Raw genomic sequence first — 20,101 nt, 5'->3', positions numbered from 1 at the left:
AAAAAGGAGGTTGTACCAGTTAAATCAGAGGGGAGACGGCTAATGAATTTCCTGGGCAGCTCTTTCCATGCAAGGGATAATCTGGCACACAGATGTTAAGAACACTTTTTATTTGTGTCTTATTCGCCAATTAAACCTCATGGTATTCAAAATATTTATTTAGGACAATACAATATGTATTGTGTCCAATATCCCTTATTTTCATTTCAATTTTTTTTCAAGTTATCAAATTGCAAAAAATATCTTAAATTGGTAAAATAGTATATCTTAACGCAGAGAATTTTAAATAAGTCTGAATTAGCTTTTCCTTTATTTAGATTTAAACAACACACATTAAAGAAAGCCTATTCCGCACTATAGAAACACTTGCCATCAGTTAAGACTATATTACATAATCCTACAGAACCAGAGCATTCCTTGACAGTCACCCATATTTAAAGAAAAGAATGTTACTTAGCTGAGATCATATATGCCAAGTTTCAAATCTGAGCAAATTTCTATGGTTGAGTTACATTATCCACAATATAGATTGGCAAAAGTCTTTACAACAGTGCTATTTGATGCAGATATAAAGATTACTCCCTCTCTCTCTCTCTCTCTCTCTCTCCTTGTTATGGCAAATGTAATACTGTCTAAAATATACTTAAAATAAAAGGATCATTTTAGATACACTGGCCTTGAGCTTGTAGTGAAGAGCCAATGTTGAATAATGATACATTTAAAAAGTGCCATATCAAGTTGATTAATGCTGGAAGTAGTGTATCTTCGAGCTATAGGATCTCAACACTAGTTTTTCCAGCTGGGTTTCTCTTGGTGCACGGCTGAGTCAATATTTCATTTAGTGAAAACTTCCTGGTGAATATTCTGTCACTTAAGAGGCTCTATTAATCATTACTGCAGTGAAACACATTCCCCTAGGAACGCTCAGACTGATCCCAGGGTTTAATTTTTAAAAAGCAATTTCTTAGTACTTCAGTTTTGTTGGTGTTATCGCTGGCTGGACATGAAAGTAGGAAACCGATTGGAAAATTTTACAACTAATTCCTTTGTTGGTATCAAGGGGTTACGTAAAGTTCATTGGAACATATTGCCTGAAGTTATAGTTAATGCTGTATTCAACAAATCCATATTTTATACTATCCCAGCCTTTAAATCCTTTAGATAAATGAATCTCTTGTCCAATCATAAAAGCTCTATTGGGCCAAATGATCTAAGAGAGGAACCTGAGGTATCAGTTCTTAAAGTTAATAAGAATTCAGAAGTAATTTCTTTTTCCTGAGTAATGTCTGAGGAAGAAATTAGTTCTATGAGACATCAAAAATTAAAAACAGTGTAAACGTAAATGTGAGCTTTACTGAAATGTCATATGTTGAAGAATAATATTAAATAGTACTTGCATTCATCAACAGTAGTACAAATACCTGTATGCATTAAATATAAACATGTATTTACAACTACTTCTGCTACTGTTTGAAAGCTTCAAAGTCCAAAAATGTGCACATGTTTTTCCACTTGAATACTAACCTGAAGTTTGCTAAAAGATTTCCTTCTGGAGAAAATATACATATATATTTTTCTCTGTTTATATACCACATGCAAAAAACAAAACAAAACAAAACCTGAATTTCTCACGCCAATAAAGTAAAAAAATGGCAAGTAACTGCACTGGGGAAGCTTGTAATACTGGAGTACAAAATTTTATGTTTAACTGGCTTGAAGTTATGCAGGGAACTGAAAAAAGTACAAAAAATGATTACAGAAATGAATGTCAAAGTAAATGTTTACTCGGATAATGATCTGATCACACTGAAGGTTACTATATACAGTCACGTGGTACTGTACTTGAGGGACTATGGCTCGCGTGCAGCAAAAGTAGGAAATCACAAGAACGTTACTAGGGCATATTTCTGTGGATTGGAAAGATTGGTCCTAGAGACTAGGAAAACAAAGAGAAAAGAAGTTAAGAAATATTTCAATCTATGGTTCCAAGAAGAGCTTATCAATCAGTAATATATTTTTTAATAATTAAAAAAAATAAACCCTCAAACATTGCTACATATTCCACCGCCTTGTGATATCACTTTTGATAAACAATACAAGCCAGGCCAGGAACAAATTGCTAAGCTCTTTTAATTTTTTTTTAAGTGTTCCTAGTCAAAATCACAATCAACTACTTTCTCATATCTTATCTGAACCTTGTTATCTCAACTCAGAATACTGATATTTTTAATGGGCTTAATATCTGTTTTCTATACTTAGAACTATTCTATATAAGTAATCCTTTCCCAAATAAATACTAGATGCCCTTATTTGGAAACATTTTAGATTACTCTGGTCCAGGTGTCGGCAACCTTTCAGAAGTGGTGTGCCGAGTCTTCATCTATTCACTCTAATTTAAGGTTCTGCGTGCCAGTAATACATTTTAATGTTTTAGAAGGTCTCTTTCTATAAGTCTGTAATATATAACTAAACTATTGTTGTATGTAAAGTAAATAAGGTTTTTAAAATGTTTAAGAAGCTTCATTTAAAATTAAATTAAAATGCAGAGCCCCCTGGACCGGTGGCCAGGACCAGGGCAGTATGAGTGCCACTGAAAATCAGCTTGTGTGCCTCCTATGGCACCCATGCCATAGGTTGCCTACCCCTGCTCTGGTCAATCAATTAAATGGCTCACTTAAAAAGTTGTATAATAGGGACAGCTTATTGACCCAATAGTTTATTCTGCCCTATCATGTACAAGACAAAAGTTGGATTCCAGGCCTGCCATCTTCCTCTTGAAGCTACCAGACCAGAAAGTTAAATGAAAGAACTCTGGATCTGATGCAGGATCAGATTGGCCACTCAGGAATCATCTGCCTAAAAAGGTTAAGGAAAAGATTTGGAAAGGGGGAGTTTGGCGATTTATTTTCCTGGCTCTTTAGAGAACAACAGTCAGAGAAAGTCGACAAAAAGAACAAAAAAAGATGAGAACAAACCTCAAAGTGCCTCAAAATTTTAAGAACAGTCTTTTGCAGTTATGTGAGCATAACTTGCTAGAGAGTTATATTTCCTTGTTCAAGTATGAGGACTTAATGGCAAGGGCTTATGCTACATTATAGTGAGGTAGCACAGTTAAAGCACGACAAAGAATATAGACAGAGGATGGCAAAGGACACAGTTACCCTGGGTTACAATAGACCAGGAACTTTGGCTGGAGTGTATGACTCCTTATTACCCAACCTAGCTGGCATTCATAGACATTCACTTTCAAAATATGGACTTAAAACGAAGATGTGCTTTACATTTATCTATGGAAAACGTTTTTGCTCCCAATCCAAGTACAAACACCACTGTAGGTGATGGGAGGGGGAGGTCAGCACATTGCCCTCTCATGTTATGGGGGTAAAAGTTGGTAGGAAAAGGGGTCAACAAGGACTCACTGCTTCAGGAGATGCTACAGGGGGAGGCAGTAACCTTGAGAAGGCTCCTTCTCCAAATTAAAATACAGGCTTTATGGAATATATTTGGACTACCCCAAGAAAAAATATGCAGCTTATTTATGGAATGAGTTTTCAGCCAGTTTTAAAATCCCATATGAAGGAGTGAGATACAACTCCTGGGCAAAGAAGTCGATTAAAGGCATGAAGCACATAGTCAGAGCAAAGATAACCCCACATTATAGGGCTAGTTCCTGGTGCCCACACTGGCTGCTTCATATCCCACAAAGCAGCCAGAAAGATGGCAGATCCAGTCGTTTAAAGATTTCCCAAATGTAGAATAATCCTTAGGTAGTACAGAGTTGTTATAGAGGCTTCCTGACAACCCTCTCAGTCTAGGGGATGTGGGCAGGGAAAATGTGCACAGTTGGTTGCCTGTATTCTTCAGCTGCTGGGATGGCCCTCAGTGTCCCTGAAGCTGCTCTGCTTTACACTCGAGACTGGCTCAGGGTACGTATACAGTACGAAATTAATTCGAAGTTATTTTATTCGAATTTCCTGAATCGAGTTCATACATTCAATGTTATGTGTCCCCACTAAAGTGCGTGAATTCAGCGGAGTGTGTCCACAGTACCGAGAATAGCATCGAATGGCGGAGCGCTGCACTGTGGTAGCTATCTCACAGTTCCCGCAGTTTCTGCCGCCCATTGGAATTGTGGGTTAAGCTCCCAGTGCATGATGGGGCAAAAATATTCTTGCGCGTTTTTCTGGGTGTGTGCCATTGCTCGCTCCTCTCTCTGTGAAAGCTACAGTAGACGCCATGCTGCCAGCAGATGGTGCAGCATGGTGCACCGCCTGTTTCCTGGTATGTTGAATCCACTTCAAATGTCCTCTCCTCTTTCTAGCTACTCTTTTCCCGCCGTATCTTGGCCATTGTGAACAGAGCCGCACAGCTTCCACCACTTTTTCCACATTGTCGGTACTGGGCTCCTGTGGAAGCTACAGAAGGCAAAAATTCCCTGCTGTTTCTCGCTCATCATGAACAGAGCCGCACAGCTTCTGCCGCAAACTCTGCTCACGCTTCCACCACAAACTCTGCTCTCGCCGCTTTTTCCATGTTGTCGATCTTGGGCTCTCGTGGAAGCTACAGAAAGAAATAATTCCCTGCTGTTTCATGGCCATCGTGAACAGAGCCGCACAGACAATCTGCAGAAAGCGGTGGAAGCTGTCCTGGGCTCCCGTGGAAGCTACAGAAGACAACCATTTACCGCCTTTTATCGGCCATCTTGAACTGAACAGCTCATTTCGTGCCCTTTTTCAAGGATTACCTGTGCAGGTGCCATTGCGCGGCAAACATGGAACCCGCTCAGATCTCTGCTGCAGTTTTGACCATTGTAAATACTTCGCGCATTATCCAGCAGTATGTTCAGTACCTGCAAAACCAGGCGAGGAAGCGATGACAGTGCGATTACTATACTGATGAGGACATGGACATGCATCCGACAAATTAAATTAAATTAAAATTCACCCATGAAAGCTCATGCTCCAATACGTTTGTTAGTCTATAGGTACCACAGGATTCTTTGCTGCTTTGACATGGACACAGACATTCCTAGATGCACGGCATGTGGCGATTGGGAGATCATGGTGGCATTGGGCCAGGTTCATGCCGTGGAATGCCGATTCTGGGCCCGGGAAACAAGCACAGACTGGTGGGATCGTGTAGTGTTGCAAGTCTGGGATGTTTCCCAATGGCTGCAAAACTTTTGTATATCGTAGGGCCACTTTCATGGAACTTTGTGACTTGCTGTCCCCCGCCCTCAAGAGCAAAGACACCAAAATGAGAGCAGTCATCACCATTGAGAAGCGAGTGGCTATAGGACTGTGGAAGCTTGCAACGCCCACCAGCTACTGGTCAGTCGGGAATCAGTTTGGAGTGGGCAAATCTAATGTAGGGGCTGCTGTGATGCAAGTAGCCAATGCAATCATTGACCAGCTTCTATCAAGGGTAGTGACTTTGGGAAATGTGCAGACCATTGCGGATGGCTTTAACGCACTGGGGTTCCCTAACTGTGACAGGGCAATAGACGGAACGAATATACCCATCTTGGCCCCAGCTCACCGTGGCGGCCAGGACATAAACCGCATGGGGTACTTTTCAATGGTGCTGCAAGCACTGGTGGATCACAAGGGTTGTTTCACCAACATCAATGTGGGATGGCCGAGAAAGGTGCATGACACTCACATCTTCAGGAACTCTGGTCTGTTTAAACAGCTGCAGGAAGGGACTTACTTCCCAGACTAGAAAATTACTGTTGGGGACGTTGAAATGCCTACAGTTATCCTTGGGGACCCAGCCTACCCCTTAATGCCATGGCTCATGAAGCCGTACACAGGCACCCAGGACACTGGTAAGGAGCAGTTCAACTATAGGCTGAGCAAGTGCAGAATGGTGGTGGAGTGTGCTTTTGGATGTTTGAAAGGGCACTGGCACAATTTACTGACTCGGTTAGATTTCAGCACAACCAATATTCCAATTATAATTGCTGCTTATTGTGTGCTCCACAATATCTGTGAGAGTAAGGGGGAGACATTTATGGCGGGGTGGGCGTTTGAGGCAACTCGCCTGGCTGCCAATTTCGCACAGCCAGATAACACGGTGAGATTAGAAGAGTGCAGCAGGGCGCGCTGCACATCAGAGAAGCTTTGAAAGCCAGTTTCATGACTGGACAGGATACGGTGTGACAACTGTGTTTATTTCTCTTGAAGATACCCGCACCCTATATATATAAAAGGAAATAAAGTCAAAATTGTTTAAAAACTGATTATCTGAGGCACAACGCATTGAGAGAAATTAGAAGGTAGACTGGGGAGGGGTTGGGTTAGGGGGTGGAGGAGGAGGGAAGGACAAGTCCAGAAACCAAATCAGAAGTTCGCAATATGCCAGCTTTCTGTTGCTTGGGCGATCCTCTGGGGTTGGGTGTGTGGTTCCCCGTAGCCTCCCTCCTTGAGTTCTTGGACCTCTGGGTGAGGAGGCTATGGAACTTGTGGAGGAGGGAGTTTGATTATACATGGGCTGCAGCAGAAGTCTGTGGTCTTGCTGCCTTTCCTGCATTAGATCCACCATACAGCGGCGCATGTCAGTTTGCTCCCCCATGAGCTTGACCATAGCATCCTGCCTGCTCTCACCGCGCGCCTCCCTTCTCTCTTCGTGTTCCTGTAATGCTTTACGGGACTCCGCAAATGTTTGCCTCCATGCATTCAGCTGGGCTCTATCAGTGCGGGAGGACTGCATGAGCTCGGCAAACATGTCCTCCTGAGTTCATTTTTTCCGCCTTCTAATCTGGACCAGCCTCTGGGACGGAGTAGATAGGGGCCGAGTTGAAACATTTGCACCAGTGGGAGGAGAAAAAGGGATGGTAGTATTTTAAAAAATACATTGCAGAGAACAAGGGGGGCACTTTCGTATGAGTAAGCCATCACACATGGCTGGGCAACAGAATTCATCTTGCAGGCACACGGGGTTCTGCTTCTTCGACATTCATTTCAATGCTTTCAAACTGCTGGGCCTCCTTTCCCACAGCAAGCAATGCCTGGTGGGTTTGCCATATAAAAGGAGGGCCTGCGGGCCCTCTGGGATGATCACTGCACACGACACACACACACACCCCGCCCCCCACCATGTGGTTCTGATCAGGCTCAGAGCAGGGATGAGCCATTTACTCTAAACGCGAACAACCTAGTGTGGCTGGGTTCCCCCCTGCCACCGTTTGGCTCCGATCAGGCTCTCACTTACCAGAAGTACCTTCTTCAGGGTCATGGAACAGGAGCCTGCCTTGGGAGGGAGGGGAGGCTATTGGATCCAGTGTTAAGATTAGTTCCTGGCTAGGGGGGAAAATGGATTCCCCACTTGCTGCCTATGCACTTCCCTCCTCCTCCTTCATCCTCCAATGTCCCTTCCTCCTCGCTCCATGCCACTCCCGCCTTGCAGGTGTCCACGGACAGTGGTGGGGCAGTGCTGGCGTCACCCCTCATAATTGCATGGAGCTCACAGTAAAAGCGGAATGTATGGGGCTGTGACCCAGGGCACCCGTTTGCCTTCCTGGCTTTTTGGTACGCTTGCCTGAACTCCTTGATTTTTGTATGACACTGCTCTGTGTCCCTGGAGTAGCCTCTTTCCATCATGGCCCTGGAGATTTTAGTATAGGCATTTGCGTTCCTTTTTTTGGAACGTAGTTCTGCCATCACAGACTCATCTCCCCAGCATGCAATGAGATCCAGTACCTCTCGTTTGGACCACACTGGAGCTCGTCTGCAAATCCAGGACTGCGTGATTTCTTGTGATGGTGGACTCTGCATGGTCGCCTATGATGGTGGACTGCTCTGATGGTCACCTGTGCTGCTGGTGACCAAACAGGAAATGAAATTCAAAAGTTTCCAGGGCTTTTCCTGCCCACCTGGCTAGTGCATTGGAGTTGAGAGGGTTGACCAGAGCGGTCATAAGGGAGCATCCTGGGATAGTTCCCGGAGGCGAATAACATTGAATTGCATCCACAATACCTTTAACCCGGGATTGCGATCTCAATTTAAGCGCTACTCCACTTACCAAAGTGGAGTACAGAAATCAAATTAAAGAGCCCTTTAAAATCGAAAAAAAAGATTGGTCATGTGGACGGAATCATTCTTTTTCCAAAATAACTCAGCTAATTCCAAAATAACAGGCTAGTGTAGACCAGGCCTCAGTCTCTGAAGCCTGAGATTTAACACTTTGTCCTGTTCTCTCCCCCAACCTCTTATACTAACCATATCTCAACCACAACTGAAGAATTAGTCCTATATACCCCTGCAAACAAAAATCCATAATCAAATATTGTTTTCTCAAAGTTTATTCAAATGAAAACTACTTTTTAAGAAGCATTGCACAGCAATCACTCACTAGAAATATCATAAAAGTGTTCTATTGAGATTATGAAAGGGATTGCAGTAACTCAAAGAGATGGAACCTAGTAAACCTGACAATTTAAATTTGTACACCATTTCAGAAAGAGAACAGAGATGAAGTGATAGGTGCGCTGTGAAACATCTGAGTGACAAACATCTGTGCCAGAACAGCAGTAAGCACTCTACTAAACCATCTTAATTTGTGAGTTTAACTTTATAAAGCTATAAAGCATTTTAAGACATGTTCTTTAATTTTATTTGGAGTTGGGAAAAAAAGCTAATTAGAAGGGAGAATAAGTTTGAAGTAACCACTGCCACACTCTGGCAAACTTATGAAAATATATAGCATTTTACTAAAAATCCAGAAATGATGGGCTACATTTTGTGGTCCTTGCTTGAGCAAAGTTTTCATTGATATCAATAAGAATTTTCCTCAAATAAACAGTGCAGAATTCAGCCCATTTTTATGCATGTTTTATGCAGTTCCCCCCTCTCCATCAGTGCTATTGTAAAGAGATGTATGTAAGTACATCACAGTTCTCTCTCACAGTATACCTCTACTGTTCCTACTTCATTCATGTAGAAGTGTCATACACTCCTGCAAATAACCTATTATCTAAGACCAAAGAGTTGTGGGTAGAGAAAGCATGCTTTGTGTTAACAATTTTACAAGTGAAGACAGACAGCTACTTGCTCACTTATACCTTCAATGACTCTTCAGAGTCCTTCAAGGTGAAGGAAGGAAATCAGAAGGAAACAGAATGTCTCCATAAAAAGAACACTGAAGTCATGAACTTTTTCCAATTCTTTTTATCCAGACTCATTCCCTCTCACCTCCATCCAAGTTATAAATCTCTGAACACAAAAGGAAAGATGGTTACCCACCTTTGTAACTGTTGTTCTTCGAGATGTGTTGCTCATATCCATTCCAGTTAGGTATGCGCAGGTCACGTGCACATTCGTCGGAAGACTTTTTACCCTAACAACACTCGGTGGGTCGGCTGGGAGCCCCCTGGAGTGGCGCCGCTATGGCACCGGATATATAACCCTGCCGACCCAGCCACCCCTCAGTTCCTTCTTGCCGGCTACTCTGACAGTGGGGAAGGAGTGTGGGTTTGGAATGGATAGGAGCAACACATCTCGAAGAACAACAGTTACAAAGGTGAGTAACCGTCTTTTCTTCTTTGAGTGATTGCTCATATCCATTCCAGTTAGGTGATTCCCAAGCCTTACCTAGGCGGTGGGGTCGGAGCAAGATGTGGCAGAATGCAAAACTGCTGAGCCAAAGGCTGCATCATCTCTAGACTGTTGAACCAGAGCATAATGCGAAGCAAAGGTGTGGACTGAGGACCAGGCAGCTGCACAACATATTTTCTGGATTGGTACCTGAGCCAGGAAGGCAGCCGATGAAGCCTGAGCCCTGGTAGAATGTGCGGTGAGATGGCCCAAGGGAACATGAGCCAAGTCATAGCAAGCGCGGATGCACGCCGTCACCCAAGAGGAGATTCTCTGGGAGGAGACAGGTAGGCCCTTCATTCGGTCAGCCACTGCAACGAAAAGTTGGGGCGATTTACGAAAGGGCTTCGTCTGTTCAATATAAAATGCGAGCGCTCTACGGACATCTAGGGAGTGCAATTGTTGTTCCCTTCGAGATGAGTGTGGCTTCGGAAAGAAGACCGGAAGGAAGATGTCCTGATTGGTATGGAAGGCCGATACCACTTTAGGGAGGAACGCTGGGTGTGGTTGCAACTGCACCTTGTCCTTGTGAAAGACAGTACACGGTGGGTCCACTGTGAATGCTCGAAGCTTGGAGACTCGCCTGGCCGACGTAATGGCTACGAGGAAAACTGTCTTCCAGGATAGGGTATAGCAGCGAGCAAGTTGCCAACGGCTCGAACGGTGGAGACATAAGTCTGTTTAAGACTAGGTTGAGGTCCCAGGTAGGGGCAGGGCGGTGTACTTGGGGGTATAGCTGTTCTAGGCCCTTGAGAAATCTAGTAACTATAGGGTGCGAGAACACGGAGCGGCCTCTCTCCCCTGGGTGGAAGGTAGAGATGGCCGCCAAGTGCACCCTCAATGAAGATACTGCCAGGCCCTGCTGCTTAAGAGACCAGAGGTAGTCCAAGATGGTAGGGATCGCGACCTCAGTGGGAGTAACATTTTGCGTTCCACACCAGCAGGAGAAACTTTTCCACTTGGCCAGATACATTGACCGAGTGGAAGGCTTGCCTACCCAGGAGTACTTGTTGTACCAAAGCAGAGCAATGCAACTCTGACTGGTTTAGCCACGCAGCAGCCATGCCGTGAGGAGAAGGGCCTGCAGGTCTGGGTGGTGAAGACTGCCGTGGTCCTGTGTTATGAGGTCTGAGTAGAGTGGCAGGGTAATTGGGTTGGCTATCGACAGGTCTAGCAGCGTGGTGTACCAGTGTTGCCTGGGCCATGCTGGAGCGATCATGATTAGGTGCACTCTGTCCCTGTGGAGTTTTAGCAGGACCTTGTGAACCAGCGGGAACGGTGGGAAGGCATAGAGCAGCTGGTTCTTCCACGGCATTAGGACTGCATCCGAGATCGACCCTGGTGAAAGACCCTGGAAGGAGTAGAACATCTGGAATTTCCTGTTCGCGCGGGAGGCAAACAGGTCTGTGTGGGGAAATCCCCACTTCTGGAAGACCAAATGAATAACATCCGGGCCTATCGACCACTCGTGGCACAAGAAGGACCTGCTCAGTTGATCCTCTAGAGTGTTCCGAACCCCTGGGAGAAAGGACGCTGTAAACGCTGAGACACAACAGCCTTGAAGATGTTGCTAGAATGCCTGGCACGCCAGGCGGACTGCTTTCAGCTCTCAGACATTTATGTGTAACGCCGGTTCCTGAGATGACCAGAGGCCTTGTGTACGAAGCTGTCCAAGGTGAGAACCCCAGCCGAGAGATGATGTGTCTGTTGTCAGGGTCATTGAGGGTTGGGGCGGATGGAACGGCAGCCCTGCACACACCAGGGAGGGAGTTAGCCACCAGACTAGGGAGCCTAGAATGCTCGGGGGAATGGTGACTATCGTGTCTATTGGGTCCCTGCCCAGGCGGTATACCGAGTTGAGCCAAGTTTCGAGAGGACGGAGGTGAAGTCTGGCGTATTTGATCACGAATGTGCAGGTGGCCATGTGACCTAGGAGACCGAGACAAGTGCAAGCCGAGGTCGTCGGGAAATTCTGCAGACCTCGGATGATTGTTGCCATTGCCTGAAACCGGGGCTGTGGTAAGGAGACCTTGGCTAGATTGGAGTTCAGGGTAGCCCCTATGAAGTCTAGCCTCTGTGTGGGAACCAGAGTGGATTTCTCCATATTGATCATCAGGCCTAGATGTGTGAATAGGTCCCTGACGATGCCCACATGCTGGGTGACTTGCCCACATGCTGGGTGTCTCGGAGGTTCCTCAGATTAGCCAATCGTCCAGATACGGAAATATGTGTATCCAACGTTGGCGGAGATATGCGGTGACTACGGCCATATACTTTGTAAATACCCTTGGGGCCGTAGAAAGGCGAAAGGGCAGGACTGTAAACTGGAAGTGCTGAAGGTCGGCTACGAAGCGAAGGTACCTCCTGTGCAGAGGAAAGATGGCGATGTGAAAGTATGCGTCCTTCATATCGAGGGCAGCATACCAGTCTCCAGGGTCCAAGGACGGGATAATGGTCCCCAGGGATACCATGTGGAACTTCAACTTTATCATAAACTTGTTGAGCCCTCGCAGGTCTAGGATAGGTCTGAGACCTCCCTTTGACTTGGGGATTAGGAAATAACGGGAGTAAAACCCCTTGCCCTTTTCGTCCTTTGGTACCTCCTCTATCGCTCCCATGGCAAGAAGCGTCCGCACCTCTTGAAAGAGGAATTGCTCGTGAGAGGGGTCCCTGAAGAGGGACAGGGCTGCAGGGTGGGAGGGCGGGGTTGAAACAAATTGGAGGCGGTATCCATATTTCACCGTGTGTAGGACCCAGAGATCTGAAGTTAACTGGGATCACGCCGGGAGGAAGTAGGAGAGACGGCTGGAGAAGGGAGGAAAAGGATCCTGGCCTGTAACTGGAAAGCCATCCTCAGGCGCACCTTCAAAAGTTGGACTTTGGTCCCGCTGGTGGTTTCGAGGGACCCCGGTTTTGGCCCCCTTGGGTCCTGACTGGCGTCTACGCCCACCTTGTCCGCGCTGCCTGTCCAAGTCTTGTCTGTGTCTAGATACAAAGTACGGGCGGTGAGGCTGGGGACAGAAAGGTCTGCGTTGAGTCACTGGCGTATGCATGCCTAGAGAACGCATTATGATCCTATTGTTCTTCAGGCTTTGCAGACTAGGGTCAGTCTTTTCCAAAAAAAGACCTTTGCCGTCAAACGGCAAGTCCTGGATGGTATACTGCAGCTCCAGTGGGAGGTTGGAAACCTGCAGCCATGAGATGCGTTTCATGGCAACGCCCAAGGCCAGAGTCCTGGCTGCTGAATCGACTGCATCTAGCAAGGCCTGGAGGGAAGTTCTGGCCACCTTTTTCCCTTCCTCCAAGAAGGCAGCGAACTCTTGGAGGGAGTCTTGAGGGAGTAGCTCCGTAAACCTACCCATCTCCGCCCAGGTGTTGTAATTATAGCGGCTGAGCAGGGCTTGTTGATTTGCCACCCGGAGCTGTAGGGCGCCTGCCGAATACACTTTTTGGCCAAGCAGGTCCATTCGCCTAGCCTCTTTCAACTTCGGGGCTGGCTCCTGTTGGCCATGGCGCTCCCTCTCATTCACGGACTGAACTACTAGTGAGCAGGGAGGAGGATGGACATACAAATACTCGTACCCCCTAGAGGGTACCATGTATTTACGCTCGACTCCCCTGGCTGCAGGAGGGATAGAGGCTGGGGATTGCCATATAGTGTTGGCATTGGCTTGGATGGTCCAGATAAATGGTAGAGCCATTCTGGTGGGGGTATCCGCCGACAGAATGCTCACTACCGGGTCCTCTACCTCTGGGACCTCCTCCACCTGGAGGTTCATATTGAGTGCTACCCTCCTGAGGAGGTCCTCATGAGCTCTCAGGTCGATTGGAGGAGAGCCCAAGGAGGATGTTCCTGCCACCGCCTCATCCAGAGAAGAGGGATGAGCGGGTCCTGTGTGGCCTCTTGCTCTAGGGCCACCTCCTGCTCCAGTGGGACCGGGGAGACCGGTGGGTGGACTGGTGCTTCCTCTGTACCAGACAGAGGGGGATGGCCAGCTGTGGCCTCTGGCACTCGGTGCTCTGATGGGGCAGAGTGAGACAGAACTATTGGAGCACCCTGGGCCTGGTGGTATGCCCAAGGTGTCCAGAAGGACCACTGATGTGGGGCTTGGTCCTGGGTCTGGGCCTCCTGAAAGACTCTGGTGGGCACATCCGAATCGCGGTCCGGAGCATAACAGCTGTCCACGTGGGACGACACTGAAGTGTGTCTGGAAGGCCATAGAGGAGCGGAGAAGCCCTGGGCAGAATTTCTATCCCTGGTGGACCTTGCTCTACTCCGCACCGGAGACCGGTACCAGAAGGCGTACCGGTACCGGGAACAAGATCGGGACCTGCGACCGGAGCAGTGCCGGGAGGTCGACTGAGATCTCGAGGCTCGACGTTGGGAGCGGCTGCAGGAGTCACAGTGCCTGGAGCGGTGCCGGGAGTTGGAACGGTGCCGAGAGTAGCGTGCCGGCAAATGGGATGCCGACCGGTGCCGCGAGTATGACCAGTACCGAGGAGGATAACGGTGCCAGGACTGCAAGCGGCGTCGAGAGTGGGAGTGCCGTCTGGACCTAGAACGTCTGTGGGACCGCGATCTTGAGCGGTGCCTGTCCACTGTGCCGACAGAAGGCGGTCTTATCAAGGCCGGCTTGCCTATAGACTGTATTACCGGCACCAGTGGTGCCAGGGGGAGAGGCAGCGTCGACTCTATCACGGCAATCAGATTCCTCGCCGTTGAGAATGTCTCCGGCATGGATGGGATAGTGAGCTCTACCGCAGCACGCGCCGGGGAGCTAATAGGTACCGGACTCGCCGGCCCTTGTGGGACCGGAATCGATGGTGCCGATGTTGTTGGTGCCGCGGTGGGTGTTTGTGCTGGGCGATCCAACTGAGACGAGCTCTCTGGCTGCGGTGCAGGCGGCACAGAAGCAGCAGGAGTCTTCGTCTTTCTCGACCTCGGGGAGAGGGAGCGGCGTGGAGCCGACTTCGGTGCCGGCGACGGCCGGTGCCGAGATGCCTTGGTAGTACCGACGCAGTTCGGTGTCGAGGAGGCACTTCTGCCTGCCGACTGACCAGCACTCCGTGCTGAAGGTACAGGGGTGAGAGCCGCCTCCATGAGGAGCTGTTTAAGTCTGAAGTCCCACTCCTTTTTTGTCCGTGGCTTGAAAGCATTGCAAATGTGGCACTTAGCTGTCAGGTGCGATTCCCCAAGGCACTTCAGACAGGAGTCGTGTGGATCTCCTGTCGGCATCGGCTTGCAACAGGCCGAGCACGGTTTGAAACCCGGTGAACCATGCATGGGCCCCGGCACCGGGTGCGGGGAAGGGGCTAATCCTTGAACCCCTCTGAACTATATTACACTAACTATGCTATAAACAGATAAATTAAGTATAACTATATAAAAAGTTTACAACTATGTACACAATAATGAACGAGAGAACTACGAGTAGCTAGGGAAGTGGAGGTCAGCTAAGCCGTGCTCCACTGTTCCAACGACCGACACGGGCGGTAAGAAGGAACTGAGGGATGGCTGGGTTGGCAGGGGTATATATCCGGTGCCATAGCGGCGCCACTCCAGGGGGCGCCCAGCCGACCCACCGAGTGTTGCTAGGGTAAAAAGTCTTCCGACGAACGTGCAGATGGCGCACGCACACCTAACTGGAATGGATATGAGCAATCACTCGAAGAAGAACTGCAGAATCCAGCAGCCAGGCTCAATTTTTTTGTATTGGGATGAGTCACGGTTCCTCCCAGCCCCAAATTTAATGGTGGTGGTGAAAACTGTTCTCCTTTTAAGCAGTGGAATTCAGAGTTGGAAGGGAAGGAAAGGAAGGGCAAGGTGCTCGAGTCCAAAAATTGGCAGGATCAGGCAGGATCCAACTTTAACTCAGCACCTTACACCCATATTAAGTGTCAGGGAAACCAACCTTCCCTCCAAAAACCACTCCCAAAACATCACAATACTGACTTTCACAACATTTACTATGGTGTAAGTGTTCATTTGTAACCTGACAAGTGCAAGATGAGATTTTTAAATAATGTTAGGATGGTTGGCATATTCCTGGTGTTGAAGCTCTATAAGGCTTACTGAAGCAAAGTAAATTTACAGATAATCCTATGAATGTTTCTGGCCTGCCCATCATTTTGGCATATGGTGGTACTGACATGCTCCTTCACTTCTATGCACCTCCACCTATCTGTGCACACACAGACCAGGTCTAAACTCTCCTCTTTCCTAACCACCTACATGCAGTACCACAGTATTCATAGTTGTGAAATCTCATTACAAGCTAGGCTGGCAGGGAAGCAGGGTCTGGGTTGCTGAAACCCTGGCCTTCCCTTGACTTCTGGTGCACAAGAAGCCTAGTGACTGATGTTGACAGTCACTCTTCCACTGGACAGTGTAATCTGGGAGTTCCCTCTACAGAATAGGGCATGCTGACTTTTTTCTATCTGCTCGTTCCAGTTTGTGGATGGTGATTACTTAGGTTAGGGAACTGACTTCTCTTTCTGTCTGTTGCTGATAGCAGAGATTTTGGTGGGCAGCTCCCCATAAAGCTGAGTACTTCTGATCAGCTGCACTCCTCTTGCTGAGAAGCAAAACAGAGCAGTTTCCACCCTCACCACTCTCAAGGGCAAGCGAAGGGGCTGGGCCTTCTTTTGCATCTTGAAGTCAATTCCCTTACCTTCCCCAAAACACTGCTAGTGTGGCCTGGCTGCATATCTCTGAATGGTCTTAGCTATGTGCCCGCTACTCTAGGTGTGGGGTTGGTTGTCCAGGTATGTCAGTCAGGCTTTGGGCCCCAGCCAGTGGGTATGTCCACAGTGCAGAAAAATGTGTGTTCTTCACTCAAGTTAGCTCACTCATATTAGCTAACTCAAGTTAAAACTACATCAAAGACATGGCAACTTGGGTTAGCAACTTGTATTAAAGCTGGTTGAATTCAAGCTGCTAAACCAAATTAAAAACTGTGTGCTGTGTCTTCACTGATATTTTAACCTGAGTTAGCTAACCTGAGTTAAGAACAAAGTGTTTGTTTTTGCAGTGAACACCTACCCACAGGCAGGCTGCCCAGATAATTAACCATCATAGTCATAAACTGGATGACAGCCCCAAATCTGAGGTTAGTGAGTGATGCAAAATGCATCCCTCTAAACAAAAAGGGGAAATGAGTATCTCTCACAGCTGGCAAGCCCTATATAGCTCTTTATAACTAATCTCAGTGCCAGCTACTTACACAAGTCTTTGTTACATCCAGGAAATGTAGAGAAAGATTAATATTTACCACTATAAGTTTTCCCTGATCATATAAGATCAGGCTTTAGTCTTTGCCTAAAATTAGAATCCCTAGAAGGATGATGACTCTCTGGATATTATTTCACAACAATATCTAACTTTACAAAATACCAGCATTTACACCCCCCCCAATCAGATCACCTATAAAAATATCAACATTTGCTGATGTTGCCATAAGCCTAGATGCAGAACTGTATACTAACCCTGCACTTCCAGTGTGCGCAGAAGAGCTGAGGGATAATTTCATTTGTTGGGTGGAGGTATTTATAATATTTAAATTTAAAAAAAATGATCAGATATAATATTCTGAATAATAAAATGTATAGTGTATTGATTGCAACCTCCAGATTTTTATAAAATTCCTGTTTAGCTAACTTAAATATTAAGATTTATTTACCGTCTGGCTATGTGTGAACTTTGGTTGATTTAGATTTTGTTGAGCAATGGATATATGGTAAGGGTTAATTCATTGTTTATCTTACCTCCAATTTTTTTCTTGGAGAACTGGATTTCCATTGAGTGACAACTCACTTAATTTTTGACATCCACTAAACCATATGATGACACTTTCAAGGTCTATATTATATTAGGGAAGAAAAAGTAAATATAATGTTGAATAATTAAGGTGCACCCATTTGTAAAAGCAAACAATTATAGTAAAGTAGTATCATTAACAAACTCTCAGTTATTGTGGATTCTGTTAGAAACAAAATGACAATTGTCCAAAAAGAAAAGGTTTTCTCAAATTTCAACTGACTCTAGTATACAGTATATTCAAGTAAAATTCAGTTTAACAGAAATCATAAAATTCAGCAAAAGTGTACAAACATTTCTGTTGTTTTGTAAAGTAGTCACCTGTTTACCTGAATATGTTTGGAAATATCTGAAATATCTAGATAAATAGGTATTTGATAAAACATTATGCTATTACATTTAGAAATACAGGTGAGGACAACAAGGCATCTGAACATCCCAAAACACAGAATGATGATATATTCCTTCTTTCCAGATTTCCTGCATCTAAAGAGCACTCTGATATTAAATTATGATCCTTTGCATTATAGCTGGAAATGCACAAACAACAATAGAGCTGATGGCATACGATTCCAGCTTGAGTCTGTGGAATAGAAGCTACAACATACTCTTCATTGTTTGGAATATAGCAGTAATTCATGTCTAGGTTTTTTGTTCTTTAGCCAGCAGCATGCAGATGGCACACAGCTCTACTTATTTTTCACCATATATGACCTACCACTAAGATGCCCCAGTGCTTGGATGAGATCATCTCATGGATGAAGATCAGCTGGTTGAAAAAGAACTTTACAGAGGTTATGCTGATAGAGAGAGGAAAGCCGTTTGAGGAGTCTGCAGCCATACTGCAATCTCCTTTGGTTGAAGGCACACACCCTCAGTTGGTGAAGTCAGTCTATAGGTGAGCAGTACTCCCAGATTCCTCACTCTGATTCTAAATTCTCACATAGCAGCATCCATGCATAAAACACCTTCTAACAACTCTAGTTAGATAGGAGACTCTATTCCAAGCTGCTGGCCTCAGTTACATAAGCCTTTCTCATCTCTCATCTGGACTACTGCAGTGTAAGCCCTTGGGAAACTCCAACTAGTACCACACACAAACATCTCCTTAGCAACGTAGGCTACTGTGTTCATGTCAAACATGTTCTCTGCTGCCTACATTGGCTTCCCACAGAATAATGAAGCAAGTTCAAGGTCTTTATCTTTGAAGTGCTCAACAGCCTAGGCCCAGCATATCTCAAAGATCATCAGAAGCTTTGGAACCAAGTCTGACCAAAAAATGCTCCTGAAGAGCAATGAATCTTCCTATCATAAGGGTAATGCTCTTTGGTGTGGAAGAAAGAGCTGTTTTAGGGGGCCCCCATCTGAGATGGCAAAATGAACTCACAAACTTCACCTCCTTCTAATCCAAATGCAAGATGCACTTCAACCTTTCTTTAACATAAGCACATAGCAGCATGTACATTTAAAAAAAGAAAAGAAACACAATTCTTCCCCTGAGGAAAAGATGAGAGAAAGAACAAACCACATGTGACAGATGTTAGCAACATCACTTAATACAGAACTGGAAGGTACCCAGATACTAAACTAATGAACTGCTACAGGCTTGGGACTGACTGGCTAAACAGCAGTTCTGCAGAAAAGAACCTGGGGATTACAGTGGAAGAGAAGCTGGATATGAGTCAGCAGTGTGCCCTTGTTGCCAAGAAGGCCAATGGCATATTGGCCAGTATTAGTAGGAGCACTGCCAGCAGATGGAGGGAAGTGATTATTTCCCTCTATTTGGCACTGGTGAGACTACACCTGGAGTACTGTGTCAAGTTTTGGTCCCCCCCACTACAGAAGGGATGTGGACAACTTGCAGAGAGTCCAGCAGAGGGCAAGGAAAATGATTGGGGAGGTGGGACACATGACTTACAAGGAGAGGCTGAGGGAACTGGGTTTATTTAGTCTGCAGAAGAGAAAAGAGTGAGGGGGGATTTGATAGCAGCCTTCAATTACCTGAAGGGGGGGTTCCAAAGAGGATGGACTCGGCTGTTCTCAGTGGTGGCAGATGACAGAACAAGGAACAATGGTCTCAAGTTTCAGTGGAGGAGGTCTAGGTTGGATATTAGGAAACACTATTTCACTAGGAAGGTGGTGAAGCACTGGAATGGGTTACCTAGGGAGGTGGTGGAATTTCCATTCTTAGAGGTTTTTTAAGGTCTGGCTTGACAAAGCCTTGACTGGGATGATTTAGTTGGTGTTGGTCCTGCTTTGAGCAGGGGGTAGGACTAGATGACCTCCTGAGGTCTCTTCCAACCCTAATATTCTATGATTCTATGAAGGTGATTACAGAATAGCTCCTGTCATTTTAAGACTCCATTCTAATGAACAACTGACATTTAGAATATGATGGTTGCCTGTATTCCTAAAAAAAGCCTAAAGGTAATTAAAAAATTTAAAAAATATATATTGTTTAATTCATTTTACATACTCACCTGACAAGCAGTTGTTGCTGATATTAAGCTTTTCCAAAGATACATATGAAAATAGGGGTACAAGCTGAGTCAAACTAAAAACAAAACAGAGAAAGTTATGTAAATAAAAAAGCAGCACTTCTCATTGAGAAAGACATAGGGACAAATATTACTGAAATAAGTATTGAAATACGATGTTAGGGATATATATAAATAACATTTTACTATTAGGG

The 20,101-nt window shown here is 45.8% G+C and overlaps 1 protein-coding gene across 5 annotated transcripts in view; it reads right to left on the bottom strand.

Annotated features, from left to right (window-relative positions):
• Window positions 1-20,101, bottom strand: part of LRRIQ1 (leucine rich repeats and IQ motif containing 1) — a 170,305-nt gene that overhangs the window by 102,223 nt on the left and 47,981 nt on the right. For all 5 annotated transcript variants that reach the window (XM_050934131.1, XM_050934120.1, XM_050934141.1 and 2 more), the window contains exons 13-14: window positions 19,890-19,963; window positions 17,358-17,451 (exon numbers count right to left, since the gene is read on the bottom strand). In XM_050934131.1, coding sequence (XP_050790088.1) covers window positions 17,358-17,451; window positions 19,890-19,963 — 168 coding nt within the window. The remainder of the gene's footprint in view (window positions 1-17,357; window positions 17,452-19,889; window positions 19,964-20,101) is intronic.

Source organism: Gopherus flavomarginatus, chromosome 1 (genome assembly GCF_025201925.1).
Source record: "Gopherus flavomarginatus isolate rGopFla2 chromosome 1, rGopFla2.mat.asm, whole genome shotgun sequence".
Lineage (NCBI taxonomy): Eukaryota > Metazoa > Chordata > Testudines > Testudinidae > Gopherus > Gopherus flavomarginatus.
The sequence above is the reverse complement of the archived record's forward strand: the minus strand, read 5'-3'. Positions and strand labels throughout refer to the sequence as shown.